The 16,501-nt window shown below is 40.8% G+C and overlaps 1 protein-coding gene across 1 annotated transcript in view; it reads right to left on the bottom strand.

Moving 5' to 3' along the window:
- Positions 1-6,499: 6,499 nt before the first annotated feature.
- CDC123 (cell division cycle 123) overlaps positions 6,500-16,501 on the bottom strand; it is a 37,536-nt gene continuing 27,534 nt past the window's right edge. Inside the window, exons 11-13 of the mRNA XM_030458952.1 lie at positions 11,772-11,900; positions 9,811-9,948; positions 6,500-9,016 (exon numbers count right to left, since the gene is read on the bottom strand). Of these exons, the coding sequence (XP_030314812.1) occupies positions 8,990-9,016; positions 9,811-9,948; positions 11,772-11,900 (294 nt within the window). The 3' untranslated portion in view covers positions 6,500-8,989. The remainder of the gene's footprint in view (positions 9,017-9,810; positions 9,949-11,771; positions 11,901-16,501) is intronic.

Here is a 16,501-nt window from a genome sequence, read left to right as displayed (position 1 = left end):
CAGTCGTGGGGCAGAGGAAAAGGAGAGTTTGAAATGAGTGCCTTTCCTAATAAACAACAGCCTAGGGGTGGCAGTTTCCTGTTCTGCCAGTCCTTCTGATGGACCAGAATGCCCACGAGCTGGTGAGCAGAGGTACAGCTCAAGATGAGCCCAGGAGGTTGTGTCTTCCCTTATTCCTGGCTGAGGAACACAAGAGAGAAGTCTGAGGATGAAGAGGGACACAAGCTTAATGCAAAGGAACCTTTGGAGACACAGGGGATGTGAAGCTTTTGGAAACCATTCTGGTTTCCTACTGTCTGCAGAACTATTTACTGTGTGCATTTATTTTAACCTCTACTCCAGCTCCTTCTAGTGCTTTTTCCCCAGGGGATGCTCAGTGCTGCACAGCTTGGGGTGCTGTGTGTGCCAGGTGGGTGCTGAAAGCCCTGGCTCCTAAAATGGGCTATCACAGGAGAGAAGAATAAGTTACAAAGGAATATCCCATTAAGGAAGTTCTCCTCCTCCATGATCAGAGCTGTGGTTTTTAGCCCATCACCATGGAATACCACCAGGAGGTCCTGGATACAGACTTAAGTTTCTGTACGGGATGAAGAAAGCAAGCAGGGCAGATTTCCCACCTGAGCTTCTGCACTTCTGCTGGAGAAGCTGCTGTGAACTGGGAAAGGCTGAAAGCCACTGGTTCCCCTTGGTTTACAGCAGCTCCTTTGGGCCTGGAGACCTGAATCTGAGTGTAACTCATCCTGCCAATACATCTCCCCCTCCCTGCTCACTTTCCAGCCCAGAGATAGATGGGAAAGACCATTAGGGAAGGCTGCTGCTGCTGAAGGACATCCCCATGGTTAGGGAGGAGAACCTCCTGCCCAGGGATGATCTTTTGTAGTCAGAGGTCCCTGATGAAGGAACCTCAGAAGAAAATGCATCACCAGCAGCAGCACCCAACAGCATTCTCAGGCTCCAGAGGTTTCCAGTAGCTGATTAATGCCATTCCAAACAGAAACCTGTTTCTCTAGCTAGAATGTCAGCTGCAAGACTGATGGTTACATGTGGCAGCTGCAGGTGTCTGGAATTACTCCAGTTAATTTATTTCATGGTTGGGTCTTATTTTTCCTTAAAGTTAATTTTAAAGAGGTCTTTGCAACCATGAAGTCACCACGACCCTTACTGCCTGACACATGGAAGCTGTAGGCTGAATAACTTATTAGCACCCTTGATAATGGAAAAAAAATATTTAGGACTAATGCAGATTTCCTACTGGAAAAAAAAATTTAAAAGATCTGTAAACAGCATCTGCAGCCATGTGCTCAAGGTAATAATTAAGGAGAATTATCTTTGCTATGTGTATTAAAACAAGATAATTGAAGTTAAGAAATTATATGTCCGTATTAAGGAGAAGCAGATAATTTTTTTGCTTAGGAAATTAACATCAAGTGGAGTAACCGTTTCCATACCTGGAAGAATCTCAGGCTGAAGATGAAAAAATGAGAATGAGATGCCCAAATATTACACCCCAGTTTCTGTGCTCCACCCCGAGATCTGAACCTGGAGCAGCCTTGGGCAGGGCTCTGCTTTCTCCCCTGCATGCACACGGTGGAGGATGTCTGCAGTGAGGGTCTCAGGTCTCCAGGGGTTTATGGAGAAGGGGAGCATGCTGAGCATCATCTGGGGAGCAAGAAGTAAAAGTTGATTCTTCTACTGATCGCCAAGGTGCTTAAGGTGTCAGAAATTTTATTTAGAAGTCCACACTGCATTGCTAATGGCTAATCCAGTAAATAAATCTCATGCACTCTGAGGCTGGAGTTATCATCAGTCACTGCTTAGAGGCAAGTAGGCCTGACTGCTGAAAAAGCAGCAATTAGCACTCATTAGCACTTCTTTTCAAGTCTTCTTTATGGAAAAAGGTCAAAAGAAAGTCGAAAAGTTCCCAGGTTAATCAAAGTTCAGTCAGAAGTCTGAGACTATGGAAGAAACTCACCCGAAGTTAAGCTGCTAGGGCAAGGATTGTGCAGACTCAGGTGCTGGGTTTGTCTCTTCAGTGACTGCTTAAAGAAAGTTGTCCTGAAGGTTCCTCTGCCCTCAGGGACTTTGTCACAGATTTTTCTCATGGATTCATCACTGACTGTTAGAGAAACCACAACTGCAGCCTTTCCTTCAGGATGGGGCTTTCAGAGCAGCTCCCCCTCACCCATCTCTCCATCTAGCTGCCTATTTTAATAATTAATAATTTTAAGAAAGCTCTTGATCAAATTAAGTGACCAATGGAGAGGGCTGAGCAAACTCACACAGAGCATCACCACACGTGATTGTCTATAATTAGACACTGCCAGCAAATAATATTAATGCTTTTTTTTTTCCTCTTACTTAATAAGAGCATTCACACTCTGAAGTACATGAAATGCTACAAGGCAAACTCTTTGAGACAGGGAGCTTCCAGCACAATGCAGTCTTCCTTTTTAAGTGCCTGATCTCTTTCTGCACCTCCTCTTCAAAACATCCTCTATCCCTTTTGCAGATATATAGGAGTACAAAAGATACCAGATGAGTTTTCTTCCCCTTGCTGTGACATTAAGAGAGAAAAAAAAAAAACAACACAACCTATCTCCAGGCAATCAAAATCTATCACCAAGCCCACCAGGTCTTTTTGCAGCTCACTGATGACAATCAAATGGTTTCTATGAGAGACCAACTGCTATTCCCAGATTCTGGCTGACTTCACTACCTGCTGGGGATCAATCCCTCCTGGAAAAGGGAGAAAACCCTGTGCTAGAGCACAATTCCACCTCCTCTTCATCCCCATGTGCTGAGAAGGGCTGGATCACCACATTCCCAAAAGAGATGGTGGTGGCCACGGGCACATGGGAAAACCCCAAGGGCTTCCATCAGAAATCAGTGAAACCACCCATGGATACCACTTGGAAAGGTCATATGGCACCCAGAGGGGAGATCTGAAGTTTGAGGGGGCACTTGTCTCAATTGTGTAAGGCAGAAATTTCACCACACCTTGAAGAAATAGGGTGAGAAAGGGTCTCAGGTAAGACTGAACACAAGCAATGCTTTTCCTCCAGGTTCCCCAGCAATATCTCAGAAAAGCCAACCTGGGAAGCCAGGCCATCCCCTTTGCCACCTTCTGCCTTGCACTGGATTTCAAAGATAGTAGCTCAGGGCAGGTTGTTCCTTCTGGGATTACAGCCTATCATAAACTGAAGTTAGAAAAACCTGTTTCATCATGAAACAGCAGTAGTAGTAGTTTTCTCTTAAGATTTTTGGGTTTGCAGATGTCCTCTATCTCTGGGGTGTCTCTTGGAGTCTCTCTGGAGCAGAAGCAGCTCTCCTGTGTGGAAAGGCAGGGAGAGCTGGGACTCTTTCACCCAAAGAAAAGAAGGCTCAGGGATGCTCTCATCAACATATATAATTATCTCAGGTTGAATGAGTCAATAGTGCACTGTGGTAGCCAAAAGGGCCAACTGTGTCCTGTGTGCATCAAGCTCAGCACAGCTAGCTGGCCAAGGGAGGTGGCTGTCCCACTCTGTGTACTGCTCTGGTGTTGTCCCACTTTGAGTACCTTCTCAGTGTAAGAAAGACATCAGCCTGTTTAAGTATGTACAGAAGAGGGTGAAAGGGCTTGAGGCAAGACTTAAGAGGAGCAGCTGGGATGATTTGGCTCATTTCATAGAATCATATCATAGAATCATAGAATTGGCTGGGCTGGAAGGGACCTCAGAGATCATCAAGTCCAACCCTTGATCTACTACTGCTGCAGTTCCCAGCCCATGGCACTGAGTGCCACATCCAGTCTCTTTTTAAATATCTCTAGGGATGCAGAATCCACTACTTCCCTGGGCAGCCCATTCCAATGCCTGATCACCCTCTCCAGAAAGAAATTCTTTCTAATGTCCAACCTAAACCTCCCCTGGCACAACTTGAGACCGTGCCCTCTTGTCTTGCTGAGAGTTGCCTGGGAAAAGAGACCAACCCCCCCCTGGCTCCAACCTCCTTTCAGGGAGTTGTAGAGAGTGATGAGGTCTCCCCTGAGCCTCCTCTTCTCCAGGCTGAACACCCCCAGCTCCCTCAGCCTCTCCTCATAGGGTCTGTGCTCCAGTCCTTTCACCAGCCTGGCTGCCCTCCTTTGGACCTGCTCCAGGACCTCGATATCCTTCCTGAACTGAGGGGCCCAGAACTGGACACAGTACTCGAGGTGTGGCCTCACCAGCGCTGAGTACAGGGGCAGAATCACTTCCTTGGACCTGCTGGCCACGCTGTTCCTGATCCAGGCCAGGATGCCATTGGCCTTCTTGGCCACCTGGGCACACTGCTGGCTCATGTTCAGCTTCCTGTCAGCATGGAGAAGACTGAAGGGTGCCCTCACTGCAGTCCACACCTTCCTTAAGGGGGGCAGCAGAGGGGGAGCTGCTGATCTCTGGTGACCAAGAACAGGACACAAGGAAATGGAATGAAGCTGCATCAGTGATGTTCATTAGATGGATGGATTAGATGGATTAGATTGGACATTAGGAAAATATTCTTCACTGAGAAGGTGGTTTGTCAATCCCCAGGGAAGCCTGTCAGAATTCAGAGAGGGTCTGGATGATGCTATATGGTTTAGTTTTGGGTAGTCCTGAGAGAAGCAGAGAGTTGGGCTCAATGATCCTTATGAGTCCCTTCCAACTTGACATATTCTATGATTTTGTCATTCAATCTTTGGCCACTCTCCAATGACTGTGCCTAAAACGTACACAATCCCCACATCAAACAATAATCTCTCATTTTTCCATCCCTCTCCCCTGCTAGCCCAGAATGACATCTGCCTTCTTCCTCCCCCAACAGCTTATTATCACCTTCCATTTAATGGTCTCTGCTGTAACTTACCCACTCCCACTGCACTGCTGCTCTGACAGCTCATTCCCCATTTTGTACTCAAATGTCTGAATTCTCCTTCTAACTACAGCACTTTGCTCTCACCTTTATCAGATTTATTCTCATTATTCCAGGCCATTTTTCCTGGGTATTACAGCCATTTCAAACTCTGATAGAGCCCTGGAAAGTGCCTTTGTGCATTCTCAAGTCAGTGACAACAGCAGATTTTCATTTCAGCTATTTATTTCACTACCCTAATCACTAATGAAGTTTTGGAAAAATACAGGTTCTGCCATAAAATGTATAGTGGTTTCACTCAAAATAACCCCTCTGGCTACGTACCAATACCTGTTCCAGGAGCAAATTTTCCACTGCCTTGTGGTAATTTAGTTCATTTCCTTCTTTTCCTTGTAAAAAGGACAAGTGAGGGAAAGAAAACATTAAATGCATCAGTCTTCTCTGAATCACTTGGAGGTTTTTTACTCCATTCCCTCATCTTTTCACACTTAATCATGTGCCTTTCCTTCCAATTTCTGCAGTTTCCTTTTGATTGATCCTTACAAGTCCCCACTACACCATGTTTCCTGCACATTACAAGACTGCTGCTGGGCCATAAAATAAAAGCATAAAATCTTCATAAACATAAACAAACTCCTCAGTCATCCCACCTGTCATCTCCCAAGCAGACCCAGGCATCAACACTCACACTTACAAAAACTGCCTTTGAGCTACTTACTCTGCTCCTCTCCTCAATGCCAACTTGACAGCCACTTTCACCTGAACTACCTCTAACTTTAAGGTTTTTAACCACTTCAGATAAACCTGACTGTAATCCAGAACTCTAGAGTACCATGCTGTACCTTCCAAAATTCAAACATGATACTTTGAAATAATAATAATTTTTAAAAAAACCAAAAACATTAACTCTGTCTTTCCAAGTATTCTCATGTTACAGAATAAGAGAATGGTTTAGGTTTGAAGGGACCTCATTCCCCTGCAGACCAGGTTGCTCCAAGCCCCATCCAACCTGACACTGAACACTTCCAGGGATGGGGCATCCACAACTTTCCTGGGCAACCTGTGCCAGTGTCTCACCACCCTCACACTCAAGATTTGTTTCACTATGATTTACATCAATGAAATGCAACAGTCTGTCAGGACAGAGCTTCACAGCAGAAGCTAAGGCAGAAACTAAAATTCCAGGTCCCTCCACCATCAGGGGTTGAGACCTAGAGTCTCAGTAAGTATTTTTTGTTTTCTTACTCTTAGCTAGAAATGCAGTCTAAGGGTCACAAATTTCTCCTGAAAATTTATTTGTAACTAGCACACTTCCATCAAGAAGGGTTCTGAGAAGTGAAGATTTTTGGCCAGGCAACCTTTCCCTACAACCTGCCAAAGCACATCTTCAGAAGAAGCCTGGACTGTTATTAAGAGTACCCTAAAGTAGTCAAAAACCACTCTGTACCCAGGGAAAATATTGCCACAATATTTTGCACACAGAAGTACAGCAGGACTCCTTACCCACCCTCCTCCCCACTCTTCCTGCAGTCCTGATGTCTTCACTACTGTAAAAACCTATAATCCTTACAGCTTAAGGACTCCATACCTCTGAGAAAGCTTCAGGTCTGCACAAAATACCCCAGTTATGGCATCAGCTCTTATTTTAATCCTATATAATCTCAGGATGACCATAAGTTGGAGACTTTTTCTTTACAGAGGTCATCAAATTCAAACAGAAATAGAGACAGAGTTAATTCAACATCCTGCAAACTTTTGTTGGCATATTAAAGCCTCTAAATACAAGTGTTAGCAAGTATCCACCATGAATCAAAAGCACCATGATCTGTTTCTATATTACACTTTAAAGCCCACCTTTTCTTAGCCAAAGATACATATTTTAGTTCAATACTATTTCTTGAAGTAATAGACTTGCCACCTGAACACAACCTGTATAGGATCTGTGTGAAATGACTGTATGCTGCCTCACTCTAGAACTTCACATGTACCACCTAGGTAAGATTACAAGTATCTTTAAATAATGTTTTAAGCATATAACTAGGAATATATAGTAGCCCTTACTCAGCAAACAGTGATCCTATCACAGAACCACAGAAAAGGGACTTAAACAATTAGAATTTTGGATTTTTCAAATTTTAGCATGATGGCCAGAATTAAAAATGTCACATACTATCCAGTTTAAAACTGATCTGAAACATCTTTCATGTATGAACACTGGTCCCAACACTGTATATGGTGTGGCAAATATCCAGCACAGAAGCTTTGATGATGGTAAATCAATTAGTAAAACCCACAGAAGAGCTTCCTACATCTATCTTATGGCTTTAAACCAAGACTCAGTATTTCTGGATGACAATAATCTGTAGTTCAGAAGCATTTATCAATCTGCTGGAAATTCCAGGGCATTATCTGTATAAAGGAAGTGGTGTTAGATCATCACAACACTTTAAATTACAGCTAGAAACTTTGAAATAAGAGGAAAGCTTTTTAAATTTTTTTACATTTTGAAGTTCCTACCTGATTTAGACATTTATACTCAATCCCACTGATAAGGGTGAGGAAAAACTCATCCAACATCCTGCAGTGTGGCAGGATTAGCTATAGCCCAGCCCTGAGTTACAGATCATCTAATTTGTGTACAAAAAGCTATTGAGAAAGAGATTTCCATCAGTTCAAGGGAGGACAGATCTTGTACTCTCAGACTCCAGGAACTTTAATCTGTGATGTTTCATCAATGTATTTGGTAAAACTGGATTCTTAATCTGCATGATCTTTATCTAGAATAAGTATTCATTCAAACCTGAAGCTAAATAAAGACAGTAAGTAATAATTTATCATCTAAGATCAGATTTAACATCTAAGAACAGATTGTAACCAAATACCGTATCAATTTGAAAGGAAAAGCAAGGCAAAGAAACATGAACAGCTTTATATACACACACACAAAGTATCACATAACTGGTCTGAAATATAAACCAGTTTCCAGGGGCTATAGGCACCTCCAAATGTCATTTCATTTCAACACAAACTCCTGTTTGCCATGCAAACACCTACATCCAAGCCAGTTGGTTCTTTGTCTGAAACTCTCCCCCCACCTCCCAAATAACAGCAATCAGTAAAAAGAGCTTCTGTTTCCCCAAATTAGCCAAGCTTCCTTTTATACAAAAAATGTGAAGTACCACCAAATACAGAATTATAAGAACTGAAAGAGAACTCATTATCTTAAACTCAGAGATGTGATACAAAAGAAACAAGACTGAGTTCACATATAAAGTTACAGGTTGATGTTATAATTAAAGCCATAGATGAGTCTAGCCCAGTATATAGTCATGTTAAAAAATAAGTTTCAATAAAGTTTTCCTAAAAAAACTAAATTAAACCTGGTGGAGTTTAACAAATGTCATAGATTCAGCTACTCTCCAAAATGTTACTTTCCTTGAAATGCATTTTAAATTGCAAATTCCCCCAAACCAAAATTTTCGAACCTGAAGTAGTCTGCTACAGCTGGTCTCTGAAATTAAGTATAAGCCCTCATAATAAATAATAATCCACAAAATAATCCCTTCTCCACTATTTTTTTCTCTTTTTTTACATAAAGGATGAGAAGTGCTCCCCAAACAAAATCAATTTACAGTTTTAAAAGATCACTGCAGAAAAAAACGCCCATACATTCCTTTCTTTCCTTGTGACCGGACACTGGATGATGCCACTGGACTTGTGACATCAAACAATGCTTGATGTTTTATCTGCACAAGCATTAAATGTTGTCATATTTATCACTGAGGAGCCTGATGGCATACTTTAATGGCATCAATCTTCACATTATGAGATGAGAAAGTAGTAATTCAGTCACACTTATATTTTTGCTTGCTCACACCACGGTATAATTGCATTTAACCTGGAATCCAGTGAAAAACTCACCCTGATCTTTCCTGTTTCCCTGAAAAAGCTTTTCTACATGTTTATATAAACCAACAGACATCCAGGATGAACAGCTCTTCAGTTCTTCCACTGACTATAAAAAGCGGGTTTTCTTTAAATCGATAGCTTAATAGTTACATTAAATGTAGCTTTTGTCACAATTCTTGCTTGTAATTCAATGTAAAGCTTCTTGATACCCTCAGTCATCATCTTGCTGATTTCTTTTCTGCAAACAAGACAGGACAGTTTATAATGTTAGGACACAGTTATCTGCAGTAAGAGCACTACTATATCATGACAAGGGTTTTCAGATACAATGGGTATAAGACAGAGACTACATTTCTCAGACATGTTTTTTTTAATGGTAAGAGAAAATGTTTCCAGCAAATGGAACAGAGCAGCACCAGCCCTCTCCCCTCCTTCTATAGGATTGGATTTCCAGATAAATTTGGCCCATATGGTGACCAACAGAATATACAAGAACCAGAAAACATGATGGGAGAGGCAGAAGTCAGTGGCCAAGATGATGGCTACCTGCCCTCCCATCCCCAGCTTACAAAGCTATCATGCTTTCATGTCTCTGTTCAAAGGAACAAAGAAACTGTACTGAGAAAGGAACAAGCATTAATAGGTTTTTTTCTTAACATACTTTTAACTTTTAAAAGAAGTCCTTAAAAGCATTAGCTTCAGGCATTCAAAAAACTCATTTCCATTTATACCACATTTGTATTTACATCTAAATAAGAAACTGGTTGGGTCCTTCAGTTAAGATTTATCAAACTACATTTACTGCTTCCCACAAAGATAAAATTAATTAACTGGAGATCAGTATGAAAGCTCACTCTGCATCACTTAGAAAATAAAAATCACCCCAATGATACATTGTAGGATAGCTTAATAAAGAACTTTTTCTGTAATTATGTAACCTAAGTTAACTACAAAAGCCCAACACCAGGCAATTTGATGTTACCATTTCACAAAGAGGGAAGGTCAGAAATATTTTTTTTCACTACTTCTTACCAGTTTAAGAAAGTCAATTAACTTGTGAACATCCTCTCCTGTAGAAAGGTCCACAAAATCTTTTGGCAGTCTGTAACTGAGGTATGGGCTGGGCTGGACAGTAACTTTGCTGTTCGTACAACGGAAAACTGGATAGTCCTTTGGAAAAGGATTTGGATAAGAAAACAATGGAGTACATGAATAAAGCTACAAGAAAAATGTTTTCTGAACTCCTCCATGAGACTGTTGATTCACTTTGCCTCCAACTTTATTTGGCATTCCTTCACCTAAACCTGCGCTTTCTAAAAATTGTGGTTTCCTCATTAAAAGATCTTCCCACTGATCAGCACAAGTTGAAATGCTAACAGCAGTCAAATAAAGGCATTCATTCCCTCACTTTAAAGTTTCTACCATGTATCAATGCATTTAATATACATACACTTATGACAACGCTTTAATAATGGAGCTCTAAGGAACTTTGGGCAATATTATCTACATACATATGAGGATAAAGAAAATCTTTATGACAGAATCCTGGAAGTTGTCTTCATGGGTTCCTTGCTTAAACCCATGACTGCAAATGCAACCTTACTGAAATTATGATCTAGAGCTTTCCAACCAATTAACTTAGGAGGAGATACTCTATTAGGTATCCAAAAATCTCTCAACACTCAACTGCAGCAACAGGCTTTGGGTAACTTGGCTTAATTTTCAGTTCAACACGCTGACATGCAACAGAATTGCCCACTGTGTGGCAATAAGCAGCTCAGTTTTAAGGACAAGTTCTGTAACTTCACACCAGATTCTGTCATTAGATGTAAGCTGAAGCATGAGGACAAGTCCTTCTACTTTTCATCCATGCTTACGGCAGACAAAACTGTGTAAAGTGTCTGGCACTGAGAAAAATAAATCCTCAAAACAAAGTTTAGGTGTTCCATGGCTGAAGAAGTGGGATTGTGTTTCAACAAAGGAGACAAAGCTTTTAGCAGGAAGGTTCATTGAATGGGTTTTCACACAGCAATAGCCACATGGTGAGACCAAGAAGAAATGGCATGAATGATAGCTTGCAGAGTTGTGCATTTCCCTTTCCGTGTGTTACAAAAATGGTGACAGAACTAAAGCAAAGCTCCAATGTTACAATCAGCTCAAAGCACATAATTTCAGTTACTTCTAATGCAGTTTAACAGCTAGAAAATAAAGAAAAGCTCCCACAATCTGACTAGCCTCAAACAACTGCTAAGTGTTTCCCAAGATGAAATAAAGTGCTACTTTACATCTTCTATCAAGCTGCCCAAGGACTCCTGAGCACATGAGGACTTGGTCTCAGCCATGCAGTGAGAATAAAGCTGGAGTACAAATAAATGAAGACTATTCCTCTCTCTCTGTATTAATGAGAAGTTATTTGTTTTTATGGAAGCAATGCAGCTTGGAAAAGGGATAGAAAAGCCCTGCTGTTTAAACCCAGGGAGTTCAACTAGAGGACAAGGCTTCCCTAGGGGTATTTGATATAAGGAAAAGACAGAAGTTAAGCTTCTTTTTGCTTCCCCCCAAATATAAATCTGGAGCTCTGGGGGACTGTATGACAAATACAAGGAACAAAGCAGAACGAAATGATTAAATAGAAAAATAACATTTTAGGAGAAAACAAAAAGAGCACATCAAAACTGCATAAACTGCAAGTTTAAGGGCATATTCTTCACTATGTCAAAACTGTAGTATGGGCTTGTACCATTTGAAGCAAAAATTCCCCTACAGGCATATAAAATGAGCATCCAATAATTGCTGAGATTAACTACTGCCCAATAAGGTAGATTCTACTTATAAAGGGTTTGTGTTTCATTAATTAAGGACATCTGTTTACTTGAATGGGATGTGCACCACAATTAGAAAGAAAGAAAGAGAGCAAGAGAGGGAGAACATAACAGAACATTATGCCTGTTGGGTTTGTTAGCCAGCCTTCCTCACCTCAGGGCTGTACCTACCTGTTCTGTTGCTTCCCCTTCCCCCTGGTCTCCTTTCAAGTTTTTCCCAGACGTCAGTTCTTCCCACGTAAACAGCAGGGAATCTGTTACTTCACCAAATGGATTAAAATCTATTAACCATATCTTACCCTGCAATGGAACAACAGAAAAACAGAACGTATTTTTTTTAAAAAGGAAAAATATCACTCTTTATACTCTTACTACTGGAATATGCTTGATTTTTAGATAAAAATGTCAAAGTTAGTCACCTGGTTTTAAGCACTTGAAATATTCTAGCATCCTTTAAACAGAGAGTTTTAAAACACAGCAAGCTTTGACTTACTAATTTATTTTATTGACTTTTTTTAAACAGAAGATCAGACAAAGCTTAAATAATCTCCATTCAGTTCTATGGAAGGTGTTTTTAGATGAGACCACAGAAGTTGTGTCTAATCTCCATGGTCCTCTAAGATCCCCAGACAGCACAAACAAAGAATAGGGGAAAAAAAAAATCACCCCAACCAAACAAAAAACCCCCACCCAACCAGGGATTTTTACTTTCCATCAAAAGTCAACTGAGCACTGCTGTACATTCAGCAGTCTACAAAAATTGCTGTTCTTGGCCTCTGAAGGGACTCTAATGATACAGAGCAGGGTGTGTAAAATGCCAGTGGATATCATGAAAGGTGCTGCACAGATACAGATAAATTAAGAATAACTTAAAGGCATTTTTGAGATAGCTATTCCTAATAGTCCAGGCCAGTTTCTCCTGCCTCATCTTTACTATTATCTTCATTTTTGTCATCTGGGTAGTATGCACTAGTGTGCCAGCTTTAGAAGTGAAAAAATTAAAGCAAAGAGACTAACCTAAGTCACTAAAAGGTAACAGAGATGTCTGCAGAGGAGCAAGAAAGAGTTTGTATTCCTTGTATATCTCAAGATACAACCCCCAGCATAGGGCCATCTTTTCTTACCCAAAATAGTGTCATCTATTCTAAAACAAAACGTTACAATACATTATGTATCAATAAAACTGGTAGTAAGAACTTGCAATACAAGTATTAAATCTGGTTTAAATCAGATCTATCAAATATGGAAATAAAAATATGGCTGTACCATAAGCAAGACTGAAAGGTTTTATTGTGTTTATTAAAGACTACTGTATAAAGACTACTGTATATAGCCTGAAGACTATATAGCTATTAAAAAGCTTATTTTGCTTCCTCTTTCTTTCCCTTATTCCTGAAGGATCTTCTTTCTTTAGAAGATCCTTCATATCTTGACACAAACAGCAAATATCTTCAATGATTTACACTGTGGCCATCTGGTTTCTAACTCATAAGATTCTTTTGAAGCCTTCGGTCACAGAATAACATGGAGATTTCCTCTCCCATTCACACTGCCTAAGCCACCCCCACAGGCACCAACGCAAAGAGGCACACACAGCAGAGAAGAGAAATGCCCTGGCTGCTCTGTTATAATCCACAGTGAGTTATTTGTGCAGGTGGGGAGAGTCCCAGCACAGATCAAACCAGGGATATTACTTGTGTGCTGGAGCTGAGCCAGAATCTCAACCACTGGGTACACACAAACCTTCACAGGTCCCTCCCAGCAGAGCCACGGGTAAGAGGCAGCACTGAAACCTGAGGGCTACAACAAAAACTGCAAATTGCAAAACCCCAGACCCAAGTGGTTTCTCACTTGTTGTGAAGAGGTGAAGAAGCACAAATCTGCACAGCTAAGTTACAACACCTCTCCACCAATACTGACACCATGGGTGCAGGGAGCAAACAAGAGCAAGCTCTGCTGTCGTTTTCCATCTCTGTTCCTCTTCAAAAGGCAGGCACAGATTCTCATTATAAGTGATGTTTTACTTTTGCTAATGGGGACATCTTGTTAGCTCCAAGGCAGGAGGAGGAGGAGGAATCTGTAATTTTAGATTCATTCTATCACACTAGAAAAACAAGCTAATGAACCAATTTAATCATAGACAGAAGCCGGCAAATCCGTTCAGCAGTTCAGAGAATCTTTCCCAAATTTTCTGATTCAGAGAATCAGAAATGTTGATACTTAATAAATGATGTCCCTGTGAAACACTTTTATGGAGACTCCTGATCACCCCAAATACATGAAATGCAGCTTTTTCATAGGAATGCAAAATGATTTCTCCAGAGAAGAAATGTACCCTGGAAAAACTGAAAATGGGTTTTGAGACTACTAAAAGTGACACTTGTTTTTTTTGTGAGCACCCAGCATTATTTTCTCCCTCCCTGCAGAAAGCATTACACCATCTACACCAGCTGTGGCCCCCAAGATGCTCTTAAATCTGCACTGAGCTTTGGCAGGTGCAAATTGATGAGAAATAGCAAAACAAACTCAATATCCCTTTTGGGGGTTCATTAAGGGGTATGTATAGAACTCTGGATTAGTACCCAAACTGCCCTTTAAGATTAAATGCTCTTTCAAGTCTTACATGCAATGTCATGAGGTAAATGTAGTTTAAGATGACTTGCACTGTGTATCTAAAGAGCAGTGGTAAAGCTGTTTATCTGCAGTCTTCTGATATTAGTAATCTTTGTCATATGAGAGCACAGAAATGCACAAGGCAGGAAAGCAAAGTTGCACATATCTGGAGAGGAAAAGAAACCTGTAATATGTAAGATTTTTTTTTCTCATCCTAAAAGAGGAACCATAGATTTACCATATCATGTCAGCTTCATGCTTTGTTTTACTAAAGCATTAAGCAGCATGCTGCTGAAAGGAAGTGCCTATGACAAAGACAGCTGTCAGGAAGTGAAATGGCACATAAAATGCAAACTGAACTGTTACATCTCCCTGACTCCAGCTGCACCTTCATGCACAGTGACAATGCTCACCAGGCAGAGACAGGAGCACTAGTTTGCACGTTAATAAAAGCAGCTGTGAGCCAGCAGTGGTCTGAAGCCACTCAACTGCACTTCTTTATCTTACCAAAGTGACTTGTCCTGAGCATGGTAACAAGTTGTTAACACCTGGGAGATACAGAAAGAACAACAGCAGAGCTGATTCTCAGGCTTGCCAGCTGTTGCAGGACAATTGTGAAAAGGAAAAAAGAAAAAAAGATGATCCAAATGAAAACAGGCTACCAATCCTGCAGCATCAACTCTCCAGGGCTAGGATTCCAGATCATTCAATTTGGAAGACTGCGTTTATCCCTTAAAAATTATTTGTCTACAAGTCAAGGCACGAGCTCAGATGGGTTTGGTGAAGAGTGTAACTGGAAAAGCAGACACATAAAAGCTTGTTCTCAACCAGGTCACCACTGTGCCACCCTCCAACTCAACAAGCAGGGCCTGTGGCAGCCTCCTCCATACAGTCTCTCAAGCAACTAAAGCCAGCACAGGGAGGGAGTGGCTTTCATTCACTAATCAAAGAACAAGCTTCTCCAAGCTGAGTTTTTGCAGATGAAAGACTTGAAAATAAGCAGCCACTGGACATTTCTCTCATTCTGCAGGTGAGGTTGCTGTGCAACAAGCCTGATGAGCAGCACAGGCTCGGGAAATTAATCACAGTCTGCAACATTCAATATGCTTTTGCTGCCTATAACTCATTTAGAAAAGCAGAGATGAATAATACAGTTGAAAACCACAAAAGTATGGGTGAAAAGAGGAGGATCTGACACACAAAAGGCTATCTGGCAGTTTGCAAGACCTGAGGGCAGAAGGCACTGAAAGATATCTACAAACAGATATATTTTATCTTGACAGATGAAGAAACACTGCTCATTTGAGATGACACAGGCTGAAGCCTTTTACTTAAATAATCTGTCTTCATGGCTCTGCTGTGAGGTGGAGTACCCATAGGCAGAACCGTAATCAATGCTGAAGTATTTTGCCTGACTGCATCCCCAATACTGACAATCTGAGCCTGAGCAGGTAATTTTCATTACCACTCAGCAAGGCTGGTTTTAGCCCATAGCCTGGTTTCAGGTGCCTTCATTAAAAGTCAGGCTGAGTAACAATACAATAGTTAACTTTCCAAATGACACACATTTACTTTCTGTTTTGTAAACTACCACATGATTTACTCTCAACTCAATCTCAAACTCAAATACTCTTAATTCCAAACCCATACCTGTAAAGAAGTCAATGTATATAGCAGATGTATATGGCTTTTTTTTTTTTTCATTTCTGGTTTAAGGTTTAGAAATAAACAAAGAGAAAGACTTAATTCTCATGCACTAGTGTGATTCTGAAAACCAGGTTGTGATTCCATAATCAGGTTTTGAGATTTAAGGCTATATAATGCACTTTTGGTTGTGCTTGCTTTTAAGATAACATGTCTGCCTTTTTGAGTATAAATCATCTGATTTATTTATCTCCAGATACTAGGAGAGGTCAAGGTAACATATTGGCACCTGAAGTTTAGATGAGACATTTTTCCACACTCCACTTCACTATCTGGATGCTCAGGGTACTGATCTTCTGAGTACTCAGAACAGCTGGAACAATTTAAAAAGAAAAAAGTTGGCCTCCATCAGCCTCAACCTGGCCACACCATGTTCATATATTCTTTTGACAACTAACCCTAGGAAGCCTGTACTACAATTTATAAAGTACAAGTTATCACTTTCTAGCTTCACAAGGACAGTCTGAAAAATTATTACTGTTTTAGTTTTGATGAGTTCAAATGCTACAGGGGCAATCTTCACAGGATTTAAAAAAAAAAAAAAAAAGCCCAAGGAATGACTTTTCAAAGAAGTGCTAAGAATC

This window comes from Calypte anna, chromosome 1, assembly GCF_003957555.1.
Source record: "Calypte anna isolate BGI_N300 chromosome 1, bCalAnn1_v1.p, whole genome shotgun sequence".
Classification (NCBI taxonomy): domain Eukaryota; kingdom Metazoa; phylum Chordata; class Aves; order Apodiformes; family Trochilidae; genus Calypte; species Calypte anna.
Note: the sequence above shows the minus strand (reverse complement) of the source record. Positions and strands in the feature narration are given on the sequence as shown.